The 21,698-nt window shown below is 35.7% G+C and overlaps 1 protein-coding gene across 1 annotated transcript; it reads left to right on the top strand.

Annotated features, from left to right (window-relative positions):
* Positions 1 to 302: 302 nt before the first annotated feature.
* Positions 303 to 1,391, top strand: MOS (MOS proto-oncogene, serine/threonine kinase). Its single transcript, XM_054581941.1, has one exon. It carries the CDS (start codon positions 339 to 341, stop codon positions 1,389 to 1,391), a length of 1,053 nt encoding a protein of 350 aa, XP_054437916.1. The 5' UTR covers positions 303 to 338.
* The last annotated feature ends 20,307 nt before the right edge of the window (positions 1,392 to 21,698 follow it).

Raw genomic sequence — 21,698 nt, 5'->3', positions numbered from 1 at the left:
ACTCTTTTTAATATAAATAAGAAATAGTGTAAAAGACGGGTGTGTCCTGGGGCAGCTCAGTGCTGTTTATCTGAGAGTTTGTTGTTCTAAGAATTCACTTTAAGTGTTGAAGGGAAATGCTTTCATCTGAAAGATACTCGTGTGCTTCAGATTGTCTTCCCCCATCTGATAGAAACCCTTGCTGAGTAACAGCACAGATGCGGCTCATATGGGGAAAATGAAGGAAGAGAAAAAGGCTGGGGTGGAGCAAAGGAGGAGGCAGTCAGTCATGCCCCCAAACTCATGGTTGCCTTTCTTTTCACTTACCTGAGCCACTCTGGATCCACTTCGAAGAAGCCATGCCCTCGCCTCTCCCGCGGCGCAGTTACCTCCCGGGTGAATTTTCTCCCTCTGTGGACTCTAGGCCCTGCAGTAGCCCCTCGGTGCTCCCAGGTAGGGCAGGGAAGCTCTTTGCGGGAGCCACTCCTCCCAGGGCCCCACGACTGCCACGGAGGCTAGCCTGGTGCTCCATTGACTGGGAACAGGTGTGCTTCTTACAGAGGTTGGGAGCTGGGGGCTTCGGCTCAGTGTACAAGGCAACTTACCACGGTGTGCTGGTGGCCATAAAGCAAGTGAACAGGTGCACCAAGAACCGACTAGCATCTCAGCGCAGTTTCTGGGCTGAGCTCAACATAGCAAGGCTTCGCCATGACAACATCGTGGGGGTTGTGGCTGCCAGCACCCGCACGCCTGTGGGCTTTAATAGTTTAGGCACCATAATCATGGAGTTTGGTGGCAATGTCACTTTACACCAAGTCATATACGGAGCTACCAGCTGCCATGAAGAGGAGGAGGAAGTGGAGCCTCACTGCTGTGCTGGAGAGCAATTAAATTTGGCAAAGTGTCTGAAGTATGCCCTGGATGTTGTGAAGGGACTGCATTTCCTTCATACACAAAGCATTGTGCACTTGGACCTGAAGCCGGCTAACATTCTGATCAGTGAACAGGATGTCTGCAAAATTGGTGACTTTGGGTGTTCTGAGAAGCTAGAAGAACCCCCATGCTTACAGACTCCTTCTTACCACCTAGGTGGCACATATACCCACCGAGCCCCAGAGCTCCTGAAGGGAGAGACTGTAACACCCAAAGCTGATATCTATTCTTTTGCTATCACTCTCTGGCAAATGATTACTCAGGAGGTGCCTTACTTGGGGGAGTGTCAGTACGTGCTCTATGCTGTAGTGGCCTATAATCTTCGACCATCTCTGTCGGCAGCTGTCTTCACTGACGCAGTCCTTGGGAAAAGACTTGAGAAGATTATCCAGTGCTGCTGGAGAGCCAGTGCTTCCCAGAGGCCAAGTGCAGAGCTTCTTCTGGTTGAACTTAACTCTTTGAAAGCTGAATTTGGCTGACTCTAAACCTGTACCAAGATAAGCTTTTGTCTTTGTTTCTATTTATTTTTAAAGAAGTGAAAATGTAAAAAAATTATTTGTAGGACATAGTTTTAGAAAATAAAGTTACTAAAAACTTCTCTAGTCTCAAATGCTTTTTCTAAGAGCTACAAATCTAATAGTTATCTTAGTAATGTTAATAAATTAACTTATTGCTTTATAGAGTTATATATTTTGCTTTCCTTGCTAGTGGGCTGACTTTAAGAGTTCCATAGCATTACATTTATTCAAATTTGTTACTGACAAAATGAATTTGTCCAAAATAGAACCGAATTGTAAAATGCCAAAATGGTCCATAAATTCTTCATAACCACCACCTAAATTTAAACTATTAATAGTTTACTTGCTCCCATACCAAATATGAACTAAAAACTTTTTTTGAAAAAGATTAAAATTTTCCTGCCCCTCCCCCCCCCCCCAAATTTCTGATTTGTGATAATCTTCATACATAAAATCCATAAGCTGGGGTAAATTTATTTTTTAAAGGAATAATATCTTAAATTATTTCTTGTGATATTTTGAACTTGTGCATGCCATGAGAAGAAAATTTTTGTCATAATACTTCTGAACTGCCTCTTTTACCTGTAATTTGGGCTCTGAAGTAGACGACAAAACAAAGAAAGATTGTGTGATATGAGAAAAAATGATAACCTTGATGAATAGTAAAACTTAACACATAGATGAAGGAGATTAGACAAGCAGAACAGATTGCCCATACTGGCAGGTGAGAGGTAAAAGAATGAGGGGGCTACATCTTGTCAGCAGGACAATGTTGCCATTATTTAGCAACAGCAATTTCAGTGAGTGGTGGAGGACCAGGCCATTACAATGAACCAGAGAGTATGGCAAGTGCTTGATATGGAAGCTGAACTTGGACTGTTAAGGAAGAAGAGAGAAGCTGGAACCATAAAGGGGGTAAGATGCACAAAATAGTTTTTAAATTTTTGATTCGCTTTAGTTTTAGGATGAAGGAAGTGAGTTAATTTGTGAATGGAGTAAGGGGAGACAAAAATAACTGTTAAAAGTTTAAAAATGTGTGGAGGAAATGAAAAGTATTAGCTAGCAAAAGAGATTGTAGCCTTGGAGAGAAAGAGCATCCCTTCTCACATATGAGTAAAGGAGTGTGGGACAACTGCCATTACAGGAACAATTTTAAGTAGGAAGAGTTCACATCTGTGGACTTCTATTTTTCTCTTAAAAATGATTGAGTATAGATCACCTACGGAGTGAAATAATGGTTTAGAACTGTTCTTGAGGGAAGCAAAAAGGAACTGTCCATTACTATGTAAAATATTGGTACAGTGTTGCCAGTTCTGTCCATGTAGCTTGGGGAACAAGCCACCCGTATACCAGTAAATAATGTTCTCCTCTTGTTATTGTAGTAAAAGTAGTTCATGTTAGCAAATTTAAGATGTTTAAGTAATAGATAAAAAAATATTACAACAGAGTTTTTTCTAAAACAGTAGTTTTAACCAAGTGTGTTAATATGAGCTTCTAACTATGCTAAATACCCCATTAGCAGACTGTCAGTGAGCTACATGGGGATCCTCTATTAAAGCATTAAGGTCCCGAATTCACTTTCAGAATGAACATTCCCACTGCTTAGATAGAAATTTCTTCCCTTATCCTGAAACCATGGAAAGACAAAGAGAACAAAGAGGGAGGGACCTTGTAAACTTCATAATCAGTGACAGTAGGAGACAGATAATGTACAAACTCCAAAAGGTATGCAGTGATGCCTAATGACTGGTCAGAACCTATACCAAAAGAGTGCAGGGAGAAATAGGGGAGATAGCTCAGGCACGTGCCAAGGGACTTATCAGGGGAAGATCCCAGAAAGACTTGGCAAAAATAGATACCCTGAAGAACAGGTGCCCACTGTGAAGTGTAAATGTTGAGGAAGAAACTTCCAAGAACATGGCTGAAATCAGACTGAGCCGAGCCTACAAGGGTTGGCAGAGAAAGAAGGAACAGAATGTGAACAGGATCTAGCCACCACAGAGCTGGGAGTGGCAGCAAAGCATTCCTCCTGAACGTGAGAGGGTTCCCCTGGGGGTGGGATCAGGGAGTGAAAGGCCACAGAAGCCTCCTGAGCCTTGTTTATTTAGAGAAAGAGGAGAAACGGACAGAAATGCCTTATTTGTAGGAAACAAATATGGCCTTTAGGATGACAGAGAAAGGAAGTCATGACAACCCTGATGGGAAGTAGAATAAGCCCATGTAATGCTCCATCGATAAGAGCTACAAGTCATAGGAAGTTATTTAAAGCTAACAAATCAAGGTGGTGGTAAAAGCATATTTAGCAGTTCAAAGATAAGTATTAATGATAATACTATTAACTTAAACTGGGGCAGAGGAGTGGAGAGAGAAAGGGATACAAGTTGTCAGTGTTACTGTTTGTAGAAGTAAGCTAATAGATGTTGTCTAGGATTAACAAAATTATATATATGTAAACAACAAAATAAAAATACAACAAATACTTCCTCAAAATCAGCGCTAAACTAAAACAAAAAGGCAAAAGAACTAAATACAAAATGAGACAACAATACAAACTATAAACACAAGATAATAAAAATGTCACAGTTAAGATCAAAGATATTTGACATAGAAATAAATGTGAATGGTTTAACTTGCCTATTCAAAGGAAGACTCTGTAGGATATACTGCTTTTTTAAAAGCATGGACAAAGCTATACCAGGTAAAGGCAAACCAAAAGTAGGAGTCACAATTTTATCATAAGATAAAACTAAATTGAAGGCAAGGAACTATATTTAATAGTGTTAAAGAATATAATTCACAATAAAGAAATAAAAGTTAAGAATGACTGTGAACCAAATACCACAGTAGCAATTTTCACAGACCAGAAATAACAAGCAGCATATGGACAAACAGAAACACTGTTCACAGGATACTAATGTACTTCTCTCCCAAATGGGTTAGATGGGCACAAAATGAGTGGTGATGTACAAAGACTTTGACCAAATTAATAGGATGTATCTGATTGTTACAAAGACATCCAGGACTCTAATAAAATAAACATAAGTACTTTTAAGAACCTGTGGAAAATTGATCTACACATTGAAGAGAAACTCAAATTTGAAAACCTAAAATCTGAACAGACATACAAAATTGAAATTTTAACAAAATTAGAAATGACACTGCCTTTCCCTGGAAAATTTATTTTTGAAAAGAGGGGAAAGGAGGGAGAAAGAAAGGGAGAGAAACATCAATGTGTGGTTGCCTCTCATATGCTCCCCTACTGGGGACCTGGCCCGCAACCCAGGCATGTGCCCTGACTGGGAATCAAACCAGCGACCCTTTGGTTTGCAGGTTGGCACCCAATCCACTGAGCCACACCAGCAAGGGCCTTTTTCTGGAAAATTTAAAACTGTTAAGCAACTATGTATCAAAAACAAAATGCTAATTATCAAAACTGCAGGAGACCTAGAGAGCAACAAAAATGAAAACACTTATATTAGAATCCATGGAATAACAATAAAATAAAAAAAATTCATAGTCTCAAGTAGTAATATTACTAAAAAAGAAAGAATAAAAGCAAGTGAATTAACACTGAGTTCCCACCAAGGTCTAGGCTGGATATCTTGTTCATGTATAAAGGTGTCCCGGGACACCCAATGTGCATCCAGTGACAAATTTCCTTCAGTATTTCCAAGCCCTGCAGACCTATGATGGGACAGGCAAGGACAATCATAAACCCTTCCCTCAATGTTAAATATAGGAGCTATAGAGCCAGGTGCATCCCTTTTCTGTATGGACCACTGGTCCATACAGCTTCTGGACCACTGCTCAGAATAATGTTTTTAAATGCATACAATAAAATACTCAAGATTTCAGAGAAACCAAAAAGTAAGTGAATTAAGCATATGAGTCAAAGCTGGGAAAAGAACCAAAAGATACATATACTGGGGGAAATTATTAGAAAACAGGAATTAAGCATACTTAATGAGTTAAAAAAAGGTAGAATAAGTAAATAAAGAAATGAATACGTAAATAGTTTGTTGACTAAAAATCAGCAAAAGAGATAAATCTCTAGCTGATTTAAGAGAAATAAAAGCACATATACACAAAATTAGAAATAAAGGGAGAATAATGATAGAACAGGGACTTTTTTAATTTTAAGAGAAAACTTTGCACATCTCTATAGAAATAAATTTGAACACCTGTAAAAATATATAGTATTCTAGAAAACTGTAATTTACTCAGACTGGCCCCACTGAAGATAGCATATCTAAACAGACCAATTTCTACAGAAGAAATAGAGAGGATTGTCCAATCCCTCCCCTCCCCACTTCATAGGACATTAAACTTAAAGTCTCACTAATTTATACCAAATGGTAGAGGCCAGGAAATCTTGATGCTCTTTAAATTAGAAGGAAAACTTCCAAATTATTTTTAAGAATAACCTTAACTAAAGTCTGATAAAGATTACTTTACAAAAGAGACTACAGGCCAACCTTATTTATAATTATCAGTGTAAAGATTCTAAATAACATATTAGCAAACATAATCCAACATTAATTTAAAAATTTAATTTTCTAATCATGTGGATTTATTCCAATAGGCAAGGATGGTTCGATATTAGGAAATCTATTAACTAAACTCATCATAACAATTGATCAAAAGAAAAAAAATAAGAGTATGTACTGAGAAAACATTTGACAAAATTGAACATTCATTCCCAATTTTTAAAAAGACACTAAAAGAGGAGAATGAGTGAATACTTCTTTAACATTTTTTTTTAAAACACACACATAACAATCTTAATTTCTTTGTTTTTATAAGTGTATCATGGTTAGATGTTAACCTTAGGGAAAGCTAGGTGAAGTTTATATAAGAATTCTCTGCATTATGTTTGCAACTTTTCTATATTTCTAAAATTATTTGAAAATAAAAAGTTAAACAATTATAAAACACACACAAACAACACTTCAGCCCAACAGCCACCATCATAATAGAAAAATCACTAGAGGCATTTGCATTGAGTCAGGAATAATAGAAGAATGCCCATACTGCCGCTACTATTTAACATTTCATTGGTCAATGAAATTTAAAAAGAGAAGAAAATTTAGGTTTTAAAAATTGTACAGAAAAAGAAAACTAATTTTCTTTGCAGATTCCATTTTCAGGGTGTATAACTAAGAAAAGAGAATATAAAAAAACAACTCAAACAATGAGAAGATTGTATAAGATAGCAGGATATAAAACTGATGAAATCAATAGATTTCAAACATGTAAACAAAAACCAGTTTGAATTTATTAAAAAAAAATAAAACAGAGGGTTCCTTTTACAATAGCAATGATAAGGAAAATATATTCTCTCTGACATGGCTGCAGCCTGCATGGTTGGTAATACCAGAGCCAGAACATGGGCTACTTGACCAATGAGGGAGGGAATACTAGCTATATACATGAGGGTTGAACAAATAAATATGTTGAAGATAATGAGAACCAAAGTTTTGTAAACATTGAAGAAGGAGGCTATAAACACAGAAAGGAGATGAGAATAAATCCTATAGTGTTAAAATGAGATAGAAGGTATCAGTGTGAACTCAGTTTTTAATAGAGATGGATAGAGAGATATAGAAATAGACATAAAAGTATGTGTATGTGTATGTGTATGCACATACATTATTTCCCTAGGTCTGTCTTAGGTTTACAATAGTGACATTCTGGAGCAGACTTAGCACCAGATTTTAGTTTCTGAATTCTAAATTTTTAGTTTCTGAATTCTTAATTATCAACAGCATAAAGAAACCAGGGCTTCTTGGAGAAAGGATGATTCCAGAGCAGGGAAAACACAAAATGAAAACCCAGAACATCTTTTGCCCCAAATAAGGAAGTGCTGCAAGAGCGAGGGGGAAATGACAAAAGGACAGGGGACTACCTTGCTGGGTCTCCCACCGGCCAAACCTAAGACTATTTGACCATTAAAATAATTAACAAAGCAAATAAAATAGGAACAAATAGTCATAGTGAGTTAAAAAGGAATCTATACTTATATAAATACTAAATAAATGAGAAAGGAAAGCTCTACCCTTACAAATGGAATGCTAACTAACATAAACTGCTAATAAGTACAAAATACTTATTAATTATTCCTTACAGTGGAGGAGTCTTGATGACATTATCTTACAAGTGATGTGGCTAGATATAAGCAACCTTAATCAAGTTAACATCACCAGTAATGGGGCAAATTGACATCATTTGCCTCCTGAAATGATACACTGAGAAAAACATAGAACTACTTCTGTGGTATCTGTAAAGATACATAATCTAACTCAAATAATAATGAAACAACATACAAACCCAAACTGGCCCATGTATTTGAAGCTATCAAGGTCATGAAGGCCAAGGAAAGACTGAAGAACTATATTTTGTAGAAAGACATGACAACCTAGTGCAACATATAATCCTGAATTAGATCATAGTCCTATAATAAACATCATTAGGACAACTGGCAAAATTTGAATGGGGTCTCCAGATTAGATGGCAGTACTATATGAATTTCTTGCTTTCAATAGTTACTCTATAGTTATATTGGTGTGTGTCTTTGTTTTTAGGAAATACTCATGGAAAGACTAAGAGGATAATGAGATGTCCGTGTCTGTAACTTACTTTCAACTGGTTGAGACTAAAATTAATTATAAATATATATAAAGAGAATGGTAAGGTAAATTCAACAATTTTAACAACTGGTCAATTTAACAATTGGGGAATCTTTCTTATTAATAAAGAGAAGTTGGGAGATCTTCCTATCATTCCTATAACTTTTCTGTAAGTTTGAAATTATTTCAAAATAAAAATATTAAAATAAAAGGAAAACAGGTATAAGTTTAATAAAACTGTACAAAATCTTTATTGCGAAAACTGTGAGACACTCTTAAAAAGCATATAAGAAAACTGAGACAAAAAAAAAAAGACAGCATAAAGATGGCCATTTTCCTAAATTTACTTACAGATTGAAAATAATTCCAACTAAATATATATTAATTACTATCTTCACTGCTCAGAAAAATCCTCATCATCATAGCTAAAATTTATTGAGTATTATATACCAGGAACTGTGAAGTGTTTTGTACAGATGTCAAATTAAATCCTCAAAACTACTCTAATATATTTACTATTATTATTATTTCCTTTTTAAATATGAGGAGATAGGCACATACAGATGAAGAATTTGCCCAGAGTCACACAAATAAGTGATAGGGCAAGAACCCACATCCTTAACCATTCCACTCTACCACCTGGGATAATGGTGATGGCAATTAATATCTTACTCTTAACTTCATTACTTCAAATGTTTAAACAATCTAGTTCATAAATATCAATCAAGAAAATTACTATTGAAGGCATTGTGTAATTAAGGATGATTTAAAAAGGGAAACAAAAGGTATCTGAGAAATATAAAAGTGATGTCCTATGCACATAAATCTGATCATAAAATAATTCTTATCCATGTATTCACATAGTCAGCAAGCATGTATTTATTTCATCATCCAATATCGCCTCAGCACCATGCTAGTACAGTGGGAGAAATCAAAAGCACAGGCATGGACCCAATATTTGATATTACATTCTAGTTGAAAAAAATCATGCAATACAAAATTTAAGATTTGTTTTGAATACTGATTTCATTATTAGTATATTAAATACATTCCCAAAATTTAAAACTGCCTGACAGTCTTGGAAAATGTTGGAACTTCCAGTAAATAATAAAGGGCAAAACACACTCATGTATCTGCTCTCCCTAATCCCCATTAAGAGGCAGATGAAATTTTTAAAGCATTAATTCACAAGGGCAGAAAGGAGAGAGAATGTTATAGGAACAAAATTTTGGAAGCTGGGTAGTTCAATATGCCTTAGAAAGCTTAAGCCAGCAGTAGGGGAACCTTGACGCAACCTGAGTTTTACCACAGAATGCCCAAAAGTCTTAGCATTGACTGTAAATTCACTGGATCTGGCAACCAAGCTAATACGCTCAGGCAGGAAAATATAAATAGTCTATGAGAATAAACCTCAAGATATTGATAATGGAAGTTCTCTAGTAAAACAATCAGAATAGCCAACAGTGAGGCTTTCATTCTTAGGGGTCCATCCACGTGTACAATGTTACCAATTAGCTTTTTATTGCTCTACTATTAAATAGGAGCATTCAGCCCAGTTTATTCCCAAAGAAAGCCTTTAATATGAAGAGGAAGATTAAAAAACAAAAAAACTTAACTATCCTCAGAGACATATAAAAGGAGGTATTGGTTACATGAAAAAGGTGGTTTTTTATTTTTTAAAAATCCCTAGAAAATAGTACAGAGCTTTTGGAAGTTAAAACTCTAATAATATACATGAGAAACTCACTAGAAAAAGTGATAGGTATAGCTAAGTCAAAGAAAAGTAAAAGAAATTGAAAGAAAACAAGGCAATTGGAGGATCAGTCTGGGAAGTCTAACATCAAATAATAAAAGTTCCAGAAAGAAAAGATATGGAAAACAGGAGAAAATTATCAATAAGCAATTTAGGAAACAAAACTTTCCAGGTTGAAAAAGGTGTAGTGTTCACTGCCCATAGAATAAACAAAAACAAACCAAAGAAAGCACATTATCAAAAAATGTTACAGTATTAGGGGCAATGAGAGAAACCTTTAAAAGCTTCCAAAAATTAAAAACAAAAACAAAAAATAAACAAAAAAGGTCACATACAAAAGATAAGGACCCTAAAAGACAATGGAGACTACTACTTCCAAAATTTTGAGGGAAAATCACTTCCAACTTAGAATACTTTACTCAGCCAAACTATCAATTTGAATGTGCAGGCTGGCTAAAGACCTTTCAAGACAGGCAAAGTTCCAAAAATTTACTCTTATGCGCTCTTTTTTCAGGAAACTACTTGAGGGGGTATTCCAACAAAGCAAGTGTAAGAAAACATAGTATCCAGGAAATACACACAACTCAACAGAGAGGCAAAGGGAATCTCCAAGGACAATGGTGACTGAAGATACAAGTTATCAATTATTGCAGGTCTAAAGACTCAAAGCTAAAACTAATGAATACTTGTGTTTCAATGGATTGAAATAATATTTAACAATTTGAGTAGAGTATGGGATTAATTTAATGGTGAATACAGGAAAAATAAAGCAAATGAAATAAGTTTATTAACTTGAGGGGACACAAAAAGGTGGGCAACACAAAAAAAGCAAACATTATATAACAAATGGTTCAGTTGAAAAGAGCCTTGTATAGCTATAATAAGGCAACATTGTATGTTAATCTAACCAAAGGGATAAAAGAATAAATAATGATAGAAAGATGAGTGAAGAGGAATTGTGACTATAGGTACTAGGGATAATAAATGAAATAAAACTGAATCCTAATCTTTCAGAGAAAAAAATCATTAGGTAACACCTAAAACTAAACATATCAAGAAGTGTCCACATAAATATGCTATTTAGAGGTGCAGACTTAGATACCAAAACTAACAGCAAAAGGGAGTTAAAAGTGGTTGTAAGACTCTAAGGGTTGCTGTGGCATACTTGATTGAGGCTTTTGGGGGGCAATAATTCTAGTGCCACTGTTTGGCTATTTAACTGCTATTCATATATAATTTATGAAAGTTAAAACTAAATTTAAAAAATAAAAAGATAAAAATGAATGAAGGCAGAATGATAGGGACATATTTTAATGCACTTTTTCTATGAAATGAATTTTAAGAAATAATATCAAAATGATTAAACTATTCTTTTTTATTACTTTGATACATATGAATCAAATCACTATGTGAAATCCATACTTTCTTTAAAATAGAGTAGTAAAATAGTACAGCCTCCCTCAAGAGAGAAAAAGCCTTAAAAAAGGAAACAAGCCACCCATTCAGCTAGGGAAAGCAGGAGCAGCCCAAGAAGGACTAAACTAAAGCAAGACAGCTTCCTGAACAGTGCTGAATAGGGCATCGAATTACAAAGAGGGAAAACCTAAAGGTCTGTGGAATAATAGAGTGCAGCCAGAAGAAATTTAAAGGGAAAGGAGAAAAAAAATTGACAGAATAATAGCAGTCAATGCCAGAAGCAAGTCCCGTTACAGAGGAATCAAGTTACAAAATTTCCTTGACTTCAGAACTGGAAGTAGATTTTTTTCTCCCTTGAAGGAATGGTGAATCATATTAGAACGCATTGTACAGTTAGTCTGACCAAACATTTGTCAAAAATTGAGTAATATTTAAGTCCTTAAGAAATTTAGATTCCTCCACAATCTGAAGAATAAACTCTTTTTTTTAAAGACAGAAAAACAACCTGTTTTCTCCCCTATATCTCAAGTGAATGTTGTAACAAGTGTCATGCTGGTGTATGATGGACAGATCACACCTCTATCATTGTCTATCACAGTGTATCTTTTCCTAATTATTTCAGAATTTCCTGCTATTGTAGTTTGAGCTAGAATAACTCATCACCGGGACAATTCTGCTTCTGTGACAGAATCAGCTAAATTCAGGTTTGAGCATGCAATTGTTTCAGGATCTTCTCTCTGACTTCCTTGCTGTTCATGTTTTGGCCATTCGGTTATTCATTAGTACCTCCACTAGGGTGTTAGGAGAGAAAAGGATGGAGAGACATTCAATAGTTTAATTTTTCTATTTTATAACAGGTTCACTATCCAGATTTGAGGACTACTTTTAGATTTAATTTATTTCTCCCCACCCTCTCTATTTTACAGATTCCTCCTTAGGCAATAAAAATTCAGTTTAAAGAGGTGTGTGTGTGTTTTTTTTAACTCTCTAATGAGTGTCCCAGAGTTAGACTTGTAGTAGGACTCACAACTTCAGGCATCAGTAAGGGTAGTGGAGTGTCTGATTGGGATCTTATATAAAACCAAGCCTCAAAGACTTTATCACTGAAAGATCACTAAAAAGTTGGGCTAATAGCTGACCCTTACCCACAATCCCTCCACATCTCCTAAGTAAAAAGATTTTTTAAAAAGCAACCAGGAAATAATGGCTTCTTCTTAACTGAGAAGGAGCTGTTCCAATGGAAAAGAAATGTATCCTGAAAAGAACATCAGGGCAAAGTAGCCTAGGCCATCCCTGGGACTGAAGGAGAAACCTTTTCACGTGCTTTCCAGGAAAAATTACCACTGGGAGGGAGGGTGGAGGTTGTATGAACAACTGAAGTCAGAACAACTGAAATGAAAGAGGTACAAGGGGGCTAACATCTTTGTTAGCCTTTTCCCTGATTCTGCAAATGTGTTAAGAGGTCCCCAATCGGCAACAGGGGCAGCAGCCATTGGGGAGACATCATGATACTCAGCAAGGGGACAGGAGTTAGTGACTCTGAGCTGAGGAAAGAGAACCCATCTTTCCTGATTGCAGCATGGGGTGCTGTACCCCAAAGAAAGAGAGGCTGTGTTCAGTGATCCTTCTGTCTGGAAAAGTTAAGGAAACCAGAGTATGTCATGCTTCCTGTTTTTCAAGAAACTTTTAGCCTACCACCAACAGTTCTACTAAAACTATATGTTTTTTAATATAAATACCTTACATACCACATACCAAAATCATTTCCAGATGGATTAAAGAGTGTCTGTAAGACTAGAAGAAAATTGATTTGAATAGTTAATACAAATTAGGAGGAGGAAGAAATTTCTAAGCTTTTATAAAAGCAGTGAAAAAAACTACAAAGAAGACTGCCATATTTCATTATGTAAAAAGTATAATTTCTGGATATTAAAATATAAATAAATAGAATGCAGAAAATGGGCTGTGAAAAACTAGTTCAAAATGTGACTAACAACAGGTTGATTTTTTTCTATAAAGAACACATGCAAATAAAAATGAAAAAGCATCATGCTTTGATGGAGAAATAGATAAAAATCTTGAAAAATCAATTCACAATAAGGAAAATGCATATAGGAAACAAATTTAAAAAATAAGGAAATGTTACCTCATGAGTATTTGAAGAAGTGCAAATTAAAAATAGGGTATCTTAAAAATACACACATTCACAAGATTCTTAATGCTAATGAAGCTGTGGCAAAACAGATCTTTCAGATACTGCCGGTGACAATATAGATTACTACAACTTTTTGGAAAGCAATTGCAGTTTGGCAATGTATATCAAGAACCTCAAAAATAATTATATTCACTGATTCAGTATTTATGTTTCTGGAAATCCATCCTAGGAAATACTACAAAATAAGCATTTTAATTAACAGAATGTTCACTAAGAGCCATTTATTCCGGAGAAAAATTTGAAACACTTAAAAAATCTGAAATGTTAAAAATGGTTATCTTTTGGTCAGACTGAAAATTTTATTCAACAGACATCCCTGGTTACAAAAAAAAAATAAAAATGGAGGGATGGGGTTCAACATTTCATCACACCCAGCAGGGAGCAAATTCCCATCCAAGAACTCAGAGCACCTTCTAAAGCATCACTGCCAGCTCCAAAGACAGAAAAAGGCTGAAGTTTATAACTTTTTTAAGTCAACAATTTTTTCTTAAAACACACAGAGAAAAACACTGAAAACAAAGTTTTATTTGTCTGGGGCTAGTTTTCTGGGGGAAGGAAGGGCAGAGACTGTGGATGTCTCTTTTCTTTATTTTTTAAAATGTCTTATTTTCTAATTTCTAAAAATTCTTTATAATATAAACTTGCATTTCTATACATTAACAATGCATAATTCGAAAAGGAAATTAAGAAGACAATTCCATTTACAAAAACATCAAAAAGAATAAAATACTGCCCTGACTGGTATGGCACAGTGGGTTGGGCATTGTCCTGCAAACCAAAAGGTCACCAATATGATTCCCAGTCAGGGCACATGATAGGGTGGCAGGCCAGGTCCCCCTGGGGGGATGTGCAAGATGCAACCAATCAATGTTTCTCTCCCTCTCTTCCTCCCTCCCTTCCCATTTCTCTAAAAAAAAATAAATAAATAAAATCATAAAAAAAGAATAAAATACTTAGGAATAAATCTAACCAAGGAGGTGAGAAATTTGTACTGAAATCTACCAAAAATTGCCAAAAGAAAAGAAGGCACAAATAAATGGAAAGACATCTCATGGTCATGGATTTGGAAAATTAAATATTGTTAAGAATGTTTATACTACCCAAAGTGATCTAAAATTCAACAAAATCCCTATCTAAATCCCAATGGCAACTTTTCAGAAATAGAAAAATTCATCCTAAAATTTATATAGAATGTCAAGGACCCTGAATAGCCAAAACAATTTTGAAAAAGAAAAACAATGTTGAAGACTTCATACTTTCTGATTCGAAAATCTATTACAAAGTCACTGTAATCAAACAGTGTGGTACTGGTATAAAGACAGACAAATAAACCAACTGAACAGAAAGAGAGCCCAGAAATAAACAGTCATGTATATGGTCAAATGATTTTTGACAAGGGCACCAAAACCACTTAATGGGGAAAGGACAATCTCTTCAAGAAATAGTTCAGGGAAAACTCAATATTCACATGCAAGAAAATAAAGTTGGACCCTTATCTTATACCATATGCAAAAAATAATTCAAATGGATTAAAGACCTAAACATAAGATCTGAAACTATAAAACCCCCTGAAGAAAAGATAAGAGAAAACCTTCAGATACTGGATTTGGCAATGATTTCTTGGATATGACACCAAAGGCACAGCCAACAAAAGCAAAAATGGACAATGGCACTCAAATTTAAAAATATGTGCACATTAAAGGAAGCAAGGCAATTTGGGGTGGGTAGGAAGACAACCCTAGGGAATAGGAGAAAATATTTGTAAATCATACATCTAATAATGGGATAACATCCAGAGTACATAGTAAACTCTTACACCTCAATGACTAGAGATAAATAACCTGATTAGAAAATGGGTTCTAATTTTCTAATATTAATTAGACTTTAATATAGACTTCCCCCAAAGAAGATATACTAATGGCCAACAAGCATATTAAAAAAGATACTTAATATCACTGATCATTATAGAAATGCAAATTAAAACCAAAACAATACATCACCTAACATTCCCATTAGGATGAATACCATAAAAAAATAACAAATGTTGATGAGAATGTGGAGAAATGGAAACATTTTTACACTTTTGGTGAGATTGTAAAATGGTATAATCTTTATGGAAAATAGTATAGAGGTTCTTTAAAAATTTTTAAATAGAAGTATCATATAATCTAGCAATTTCATTTCTAGTATATCCAAAAGAATTGAAAGGAAGGTCTTGGAGACATATTTGCACAACATGTTCACTGAAGTAGTACTCACAATCGCCAAGAAGTAGAAACAACCCAAAAGTCTACAAACAGATGAATGGATGAATAGACAAACAAAAATGTGGTATATACATACAACAAAATATTAGGAAGGAAATCCTGCAATATGCTACAAAATGGATGAAACTTAAGGAAATTATATTAAGTGAAATAAGCCAGTCATAAAAAGACAAAGACATAAGATTCTATTTTCAAGAGGTATCTAAGGTTGTGATATTCATAGAAGAAAAGTAGAATGGTGAATAACAGGGACTCGGGGAGGAGTAAAAGGGAGTTGTGTTTAATGAGTGTAAAGTTTCAGATTTTATTTTTTTATTTTACTTTTTCTGTTATCATTTAATCCCCTTATACCCCCATCCCTCCTGCAATCACCACACTGTTGTCCATGCCCATGAGTCCTTTTTCCTTTTTGGTTGATCCCTCTACCCCCTAACCCTCTCCACCCAGCCCAATAGCTGTCAGCCTGCTCTCTATCTAGGAGTCTGTCTCTATTTTGTTTGTTAGTTCAGTTTGTTCATTAGATTCTACATATAAGTGAAATCATATGGTATTTGTCTTTCTCTGACTGGCTTAGTTCACTTAGCATAATGTTCTGCAGGTCTGTCCATGCTGTCTCAAATGGTAAAATTTTCTGCTTTTTTACAGCTGAGAAGTATTCCATCATGTACATGTCCCGTAGTTTATTCATCCACTCATCTACTGATGATAAAAAAGTTCTAAAATCTTTTCACAACAATGTGAATCTATGTAACACTACTGAAATGTACATTTAATAATGGTTAAAATGGTAAATTTTTAGCACACTAAAAATTAAGAAATCAAAAAATAAAGTGAGATAAACGGCTTAACTGAGCATGTATCCATATGCTCCCATTTAAATTAAGTTTTTAAAAAAACTACTTGACCTGATGAGTGAATCTGGCAAAGCATCAGGATACAAAGGCAATATTCAGAAATCAATGGCATTTTTATCCACCAACAATGAACTATCAGGAAGACAAACTAAGAAAAAAATCCCATTTATTATAGCAACAAAAAAATAATAAAGTACCTAGGAAAAGATTTATCCAAGGAGGTAAAAGACCTGTACTTGGAAAACAAGAGAACGTTGAATAAAGAAATTGAAGGAGATACAAATAAGTGGAAGCATATACCGTGTTCATAGTTTGGAAGAATTAACATCATTAAAATGTCCATACTACCCAAAGCAATCTACAGATTCGACACAATTCCTATTAAAATACCAATGGCATATTTCAGAGATCTAAAACAAATATTCCAAAAATTTATATGGAACCAAAATACCCTGAACAGCCTCAGCAATCCTGAGAAAGAACAAAGTGGGAGGGATCACAATACCTGATATTAAATTATACTACAAGGCCACTGTAATCAGGACAGTCTGGTAGTCACATAAGAACAGACACAAAGATCAATGGAACAGAATAGAGAGCCCAAAAATAAACCCATGTCTGTATGGCCAATTAATTTTTGACAAAGGGGACACAGGCATACAATAGGGTAAAAACAGTCTCCTCAATAAATGGGGTTGGGAGAACTGGACTGGTACATACAAAAAAAAGAAAAGAAAAAGAAGCAACTACCAACTTATGCCATCCAAAAGAATAAACTCAAGGTGGATAAAGGACTTAAATATAAGTCATGGTACCATCAAAGTCCTAGTGGAAAACATAGGCAGTAAAATTCCTGGCATCCTATGTAGTGATATTTTTGCTGTTATATTAATACAGAGAGATCTGATCTAATCACTGGGGAGGAGCAGGAAGGGGCTATAGGAGGAGGTTGCCCAAGGCAATGGTAAACAGTCTTGGACTGGATGGGCTGAGAAGCTGAATGCCTCCAGAGTGCATGGAATTATGGGCCAGAAGATCTGATATAAATGAAGGGCTCTCGGGCTCTTGGACTGGCTTGCTCTGGCTCTCTGGCTCTCAGGCTCTCTTCCTGAAGGATTCCTGGGTGATCATGCTGCAGCTGCCTGTGTTCCCCAATGGATGGTATTTTGGATGGGAAGGAACTCTGGGTGCAGCCTAGGATTGGCCTGGCAGGGGGTGGCAGGGTTATTCTTCTCTGGCTGTTCTAGATGGGATGACCTCTGAGACAGGAGCCTGCCATTCTTTCAAAATTGTGTAGCTTTTGAATCTTATGTTGTTTTAGTTTGTAAATTAACCCTATAGAAGATAAAAACTAATGGGAGGAAAAATGATAGAACTCAGGTGTTAAAGGTTTAGCCTTAATTGATAGGTTTAAGAGATTAAAGCTGTGACTAATGAGTGACTGAGGTTAGCCCTAATTGATAGGCTTAAGTTACTAATACCTGTGGAAAGTTGTAATCCCAAAATTGTGAAGCTTTTGAATAAAGACTCCCTTTCTTTATCACCAAACCTCTGCTTCTGGAATTTTGCCTAGAAGGTGGCAGTGGGTAGCAGGACCCCAACTGCTGTTTGGTAACAGTATCTTCAAGGGTAAGGGAAATAGAGGAGTTTCTGCATAGCTAAAGAAATCATCATCAAAATGAAAAGGGAACTAACTGTATGGGAGAAAATACTAGCCAATGATACATTGGACAAAGGTTTAATCTCCAAAATACATAAAAAAAACTCATATGACTTAACACCAGGAAGACAAACAACCCAATTTATAAATGGGCAAAGTATCTGAATAGACCCTTCTCCCAGGAGGACATACTGGGGGCCCAGAGACATATAAACAAATGCTCAACATCACTAGCGATCAGAGATCAAATTATAACCACAATAGGATACCTATCTTTAACAAATGAACAAAGAACAAGTGCTGGTGAGGCTGTGGAGAAAAGGGAACCCTACTACACTGTTGGTGGGAATGCAGACTGGTGCAGCCACTGTGGAAAAAAGTATGGAATTTCCTCAAAAAATTAAAAATGCAACTGCCTTTTGACCCAGTAATTCTGCTGCTGGAATTATACCCTAAGAATCCCAAAACACCAATTCCAAAGAACTTATGCACCCCTATGTTCATAACAGCGTTATTCACAATAGCTAAGTGCTGGAAAAAGCCCAAGAGCCCATCAGTAGATGAGTGGATTAAAAAACTGTGGTACATTTACACATTGGAATACTATGCAGCAAAAGAAAGAAGGAACTCCTACCTTTTGCAACAGCATGGATGGAACTGGAGACTATTATGCTAAGTAAAGTAAGCCAGTCAGTGAAAGACAAATTCCATATGACCTCACATAACTGGAATCTAATGAACAAAATAAACTAATAAGAAACACAGAACCAGAGACATGGACACATGGAACAGACTGGTAGCTGTAGGAGGGGAGGATGGAGGAGAGAATGGTGAAAGGAAGGGGAAGGGACTAGTCAAAGAACATGTGTTAATGACTCGTGGACATGGACAATGGAGAGATGATTGGGTGAAAGGGGTGGGTTGGGAGGGGGCCAAAGGAAAAAAATTGAGACAACTCTAATACAATAAACAATAAAAAATATAAAAAGAAAAAAAAGTGAAAAAATGATAAAGTTTTCAAAGAATAGTCTCCATTCTAATACTGATTTGAAACATTTCATATTAAAGTTACTCTACTTTTTGAAATCGGTGGTCTCTTTTATGAAACCAATTGTCAATTCTCTGTCTTAATTGTTGTTTTAATAACAGATGTATTATGACATAACTCAGCCCTGGCTGGTGTGGCTCCATGGATTGAGTGCCAGCCTGTGAAGCAAAGGGTCACTGGTTCAGTTCCCAGTCAGGGCACATGCCTGGGATGCAAGCCAGGTCCCCAGTAGGGGTTATGTGAGAGGCAACCACACACTGAGGTTTCACTCTCTCTTTAAAAAACAAACAAAAAAAACCAAGTAATTCACATATAATACAATTTGCCTATTTAAAGCATACAACTAAATGATTTTTAGTATATTCAAAGTTTTGCAACCATCATCATAATCAATATTAAGATATTTTCATCACCACCCAAAATCTCTGTACCCATTAGCAGTCACTTTCCCTCCCATCTCTTCCCAATCCAATCATTTGGAAATCACTAATCTACTTTCTATCTCTATAGAGTTGCTTAGTCTTGACATTTCATATAAATGGAATCACATACTATGTGATGTCTTGTGACTGAGCTCCTTCTTTCTTTCTGCTGTACAGTATTCCACTGTGTAAATGTACCACAGTTTTTTGATCCACTCATTTACTGATGGGCACTTAGGCTATTTCCAGCACTTGGCTATTGTAAATAATGCGGCTATGAACATTGGGGTGTATAGGTTTTTTTGAATTGGTGTTTCAGGGTTCTTAGGGTATAATCACAGAGGTAGAATTGCTGGGTCAAAAGGCAGTTCTATTTTTAGTTTAAAAACCTATATTATACTTTATGGAGTATACTGTATTCCTCCCCAGTGATTTGACCAGATCTCTCTGGTCAATACAACAGCAAAAATATTGCTACATGGGATGTCAGGAATTTTACTGCTTATGTTTTCCGCTAGGACTTTTATGGTACCATGACTTATATTTAACTCCTTTATCCACTTTGAGTTTATTCTTTTGGATGGCGTAAGTTGGTGGTCTAGTTTCATTTTTTTTTTTTGTATGTACCAGTCCAGTTCTCCCAATACCATTTATTGAAGAGACTGTTTTTACCCTATTGTATACTCGTGTCCCCTTTGTCAAAGATTGACCATAGAGACATGGGTTTATTTTTGGGCTCTGTATTCTGTTCCATTGATCTGCGTGTCTGTTTTTATGCCAGTACCATGACGTTTTGATTACTATGGCCTTACAGTATAGTTTGATATTATATTAGGTAGCGTGATTCCATCTTTTTCCATCCCTTTACTTTTAGTCTGCATGTATCTTCCAAAGTGAGATGGGTCTCTTCGAGGCAGCATATATATGAGTCTTGTTTTCTTATCCTTTCAGCTACCCTATGTCTTTTGGTGGGAGCAATTAAGCCATTTACATTTAAAGTGATTATTGATATGTACATATTTAGTGACATTTTATTGTTAGACTATTTTCCTCTGTTGTTTTTTTTTTTCTTTCCTCTTCTTCTTCTTCTTCTTAAAGCAAGCCCTTTAACATTTCTTGGACTACTAGTTTGGTGTTAACAAACTTTTTTAGCTTTTTCTTGTCCGGGAACTTCCTTATGTCTCCTTTGATTTTAAATGATAGCCTTGCTGGGTAAAGTAGCATTGGTTGTAAGTCCTTGCATTACGTCATGTTGAATATTTCACACTACTCCCTTCTGGCCTGGAAAGTTTCTGTTGAGAAATCAGATGCTAGTATAATTGATGCTCCCCTTTAGGTAACTACCTGCTTTCCTCTTGTGACTTTTAGGATCCTCTCCTTGTCTTTAAGCCTTGTCATTTTAATTATGGTATATCTCAGTGTAGACCTCTCTGGGTCCAACTTGTTTGAGATTGTCTGGGCTTCTTGGACTTGTGTGTCCTTTTTCCTTCACCAGATTAGGGAACTTTTCAGTCATTATTTCTTCAAACAGGTTCTTGATCCTTTGCTCACTCTCTTCTCCTTCTGGTATTCCCATGATGCAGATGTTATTCCACTTTAATTGTTCAAAATGATTCTCAAGCTCTCCTCATTTTTTAAAATTCTTTTTTCTTTTTGCTGCTCTGCCTGGGTGTTTTTTCCCCACATTGTTTTCTAAAATGCTGATTCTAGCCTCTGCTTTATCTAACCTACTGTTTATTCCTTTTGGTGTATTATTTATTTCAGACATTGCATTCTTTATTTCTGACTGGTCCTTTTTAATGATTGCTATGTTGTTGTTGTTTTTTTTCATGCTGTTGAGTATCCTTATAATCATTACTCTAAACCCTCTATCTGATAAACTGCTTGCCTCCATTTCATGTAGTTCTCCTGGAGTATTCTCTTGTTCTTTCATTTGGGGTCTGTTTCTTTGTCTTCACATTTTGACTGCTTCTTTGTATTTTCCACCTTAGTTGTTAAACTAATCAA

Source organism: Pteronotus mesoamericanus, unplaced genomic scaffold (genome assembly GCF_021234165.1).
Source record: "Pteronotus mesoamericanus isolate MK-2021 breed Mesoamerican mustached bat unplaced genomic scaffold, CSHL_Meso_final contig_1165, whole genome shotgun sequence".
Classification (NCBI taxonomy): domain Eukaryota; kingdom Metazoa; phylum Chordata; class Mammalia; order Chiroptera; family Mormoopidae; genus Pteronotus; species Pteronotus mesoamericanus.
The sequence above is the reverse complement of the archived record's forward strand: the minus strand, read 5'-3'. Positions and strand labels throughout refer to the sequence as shown.

Coding starts and splice junctions, on each gene's coding strand:
- MOS (XM_054581941.1), top strand. CDS start 339: ATGCCCTCGCCTCTCCCGCGGCGCAGTTACCTCCCGGGTGAATTTTCT.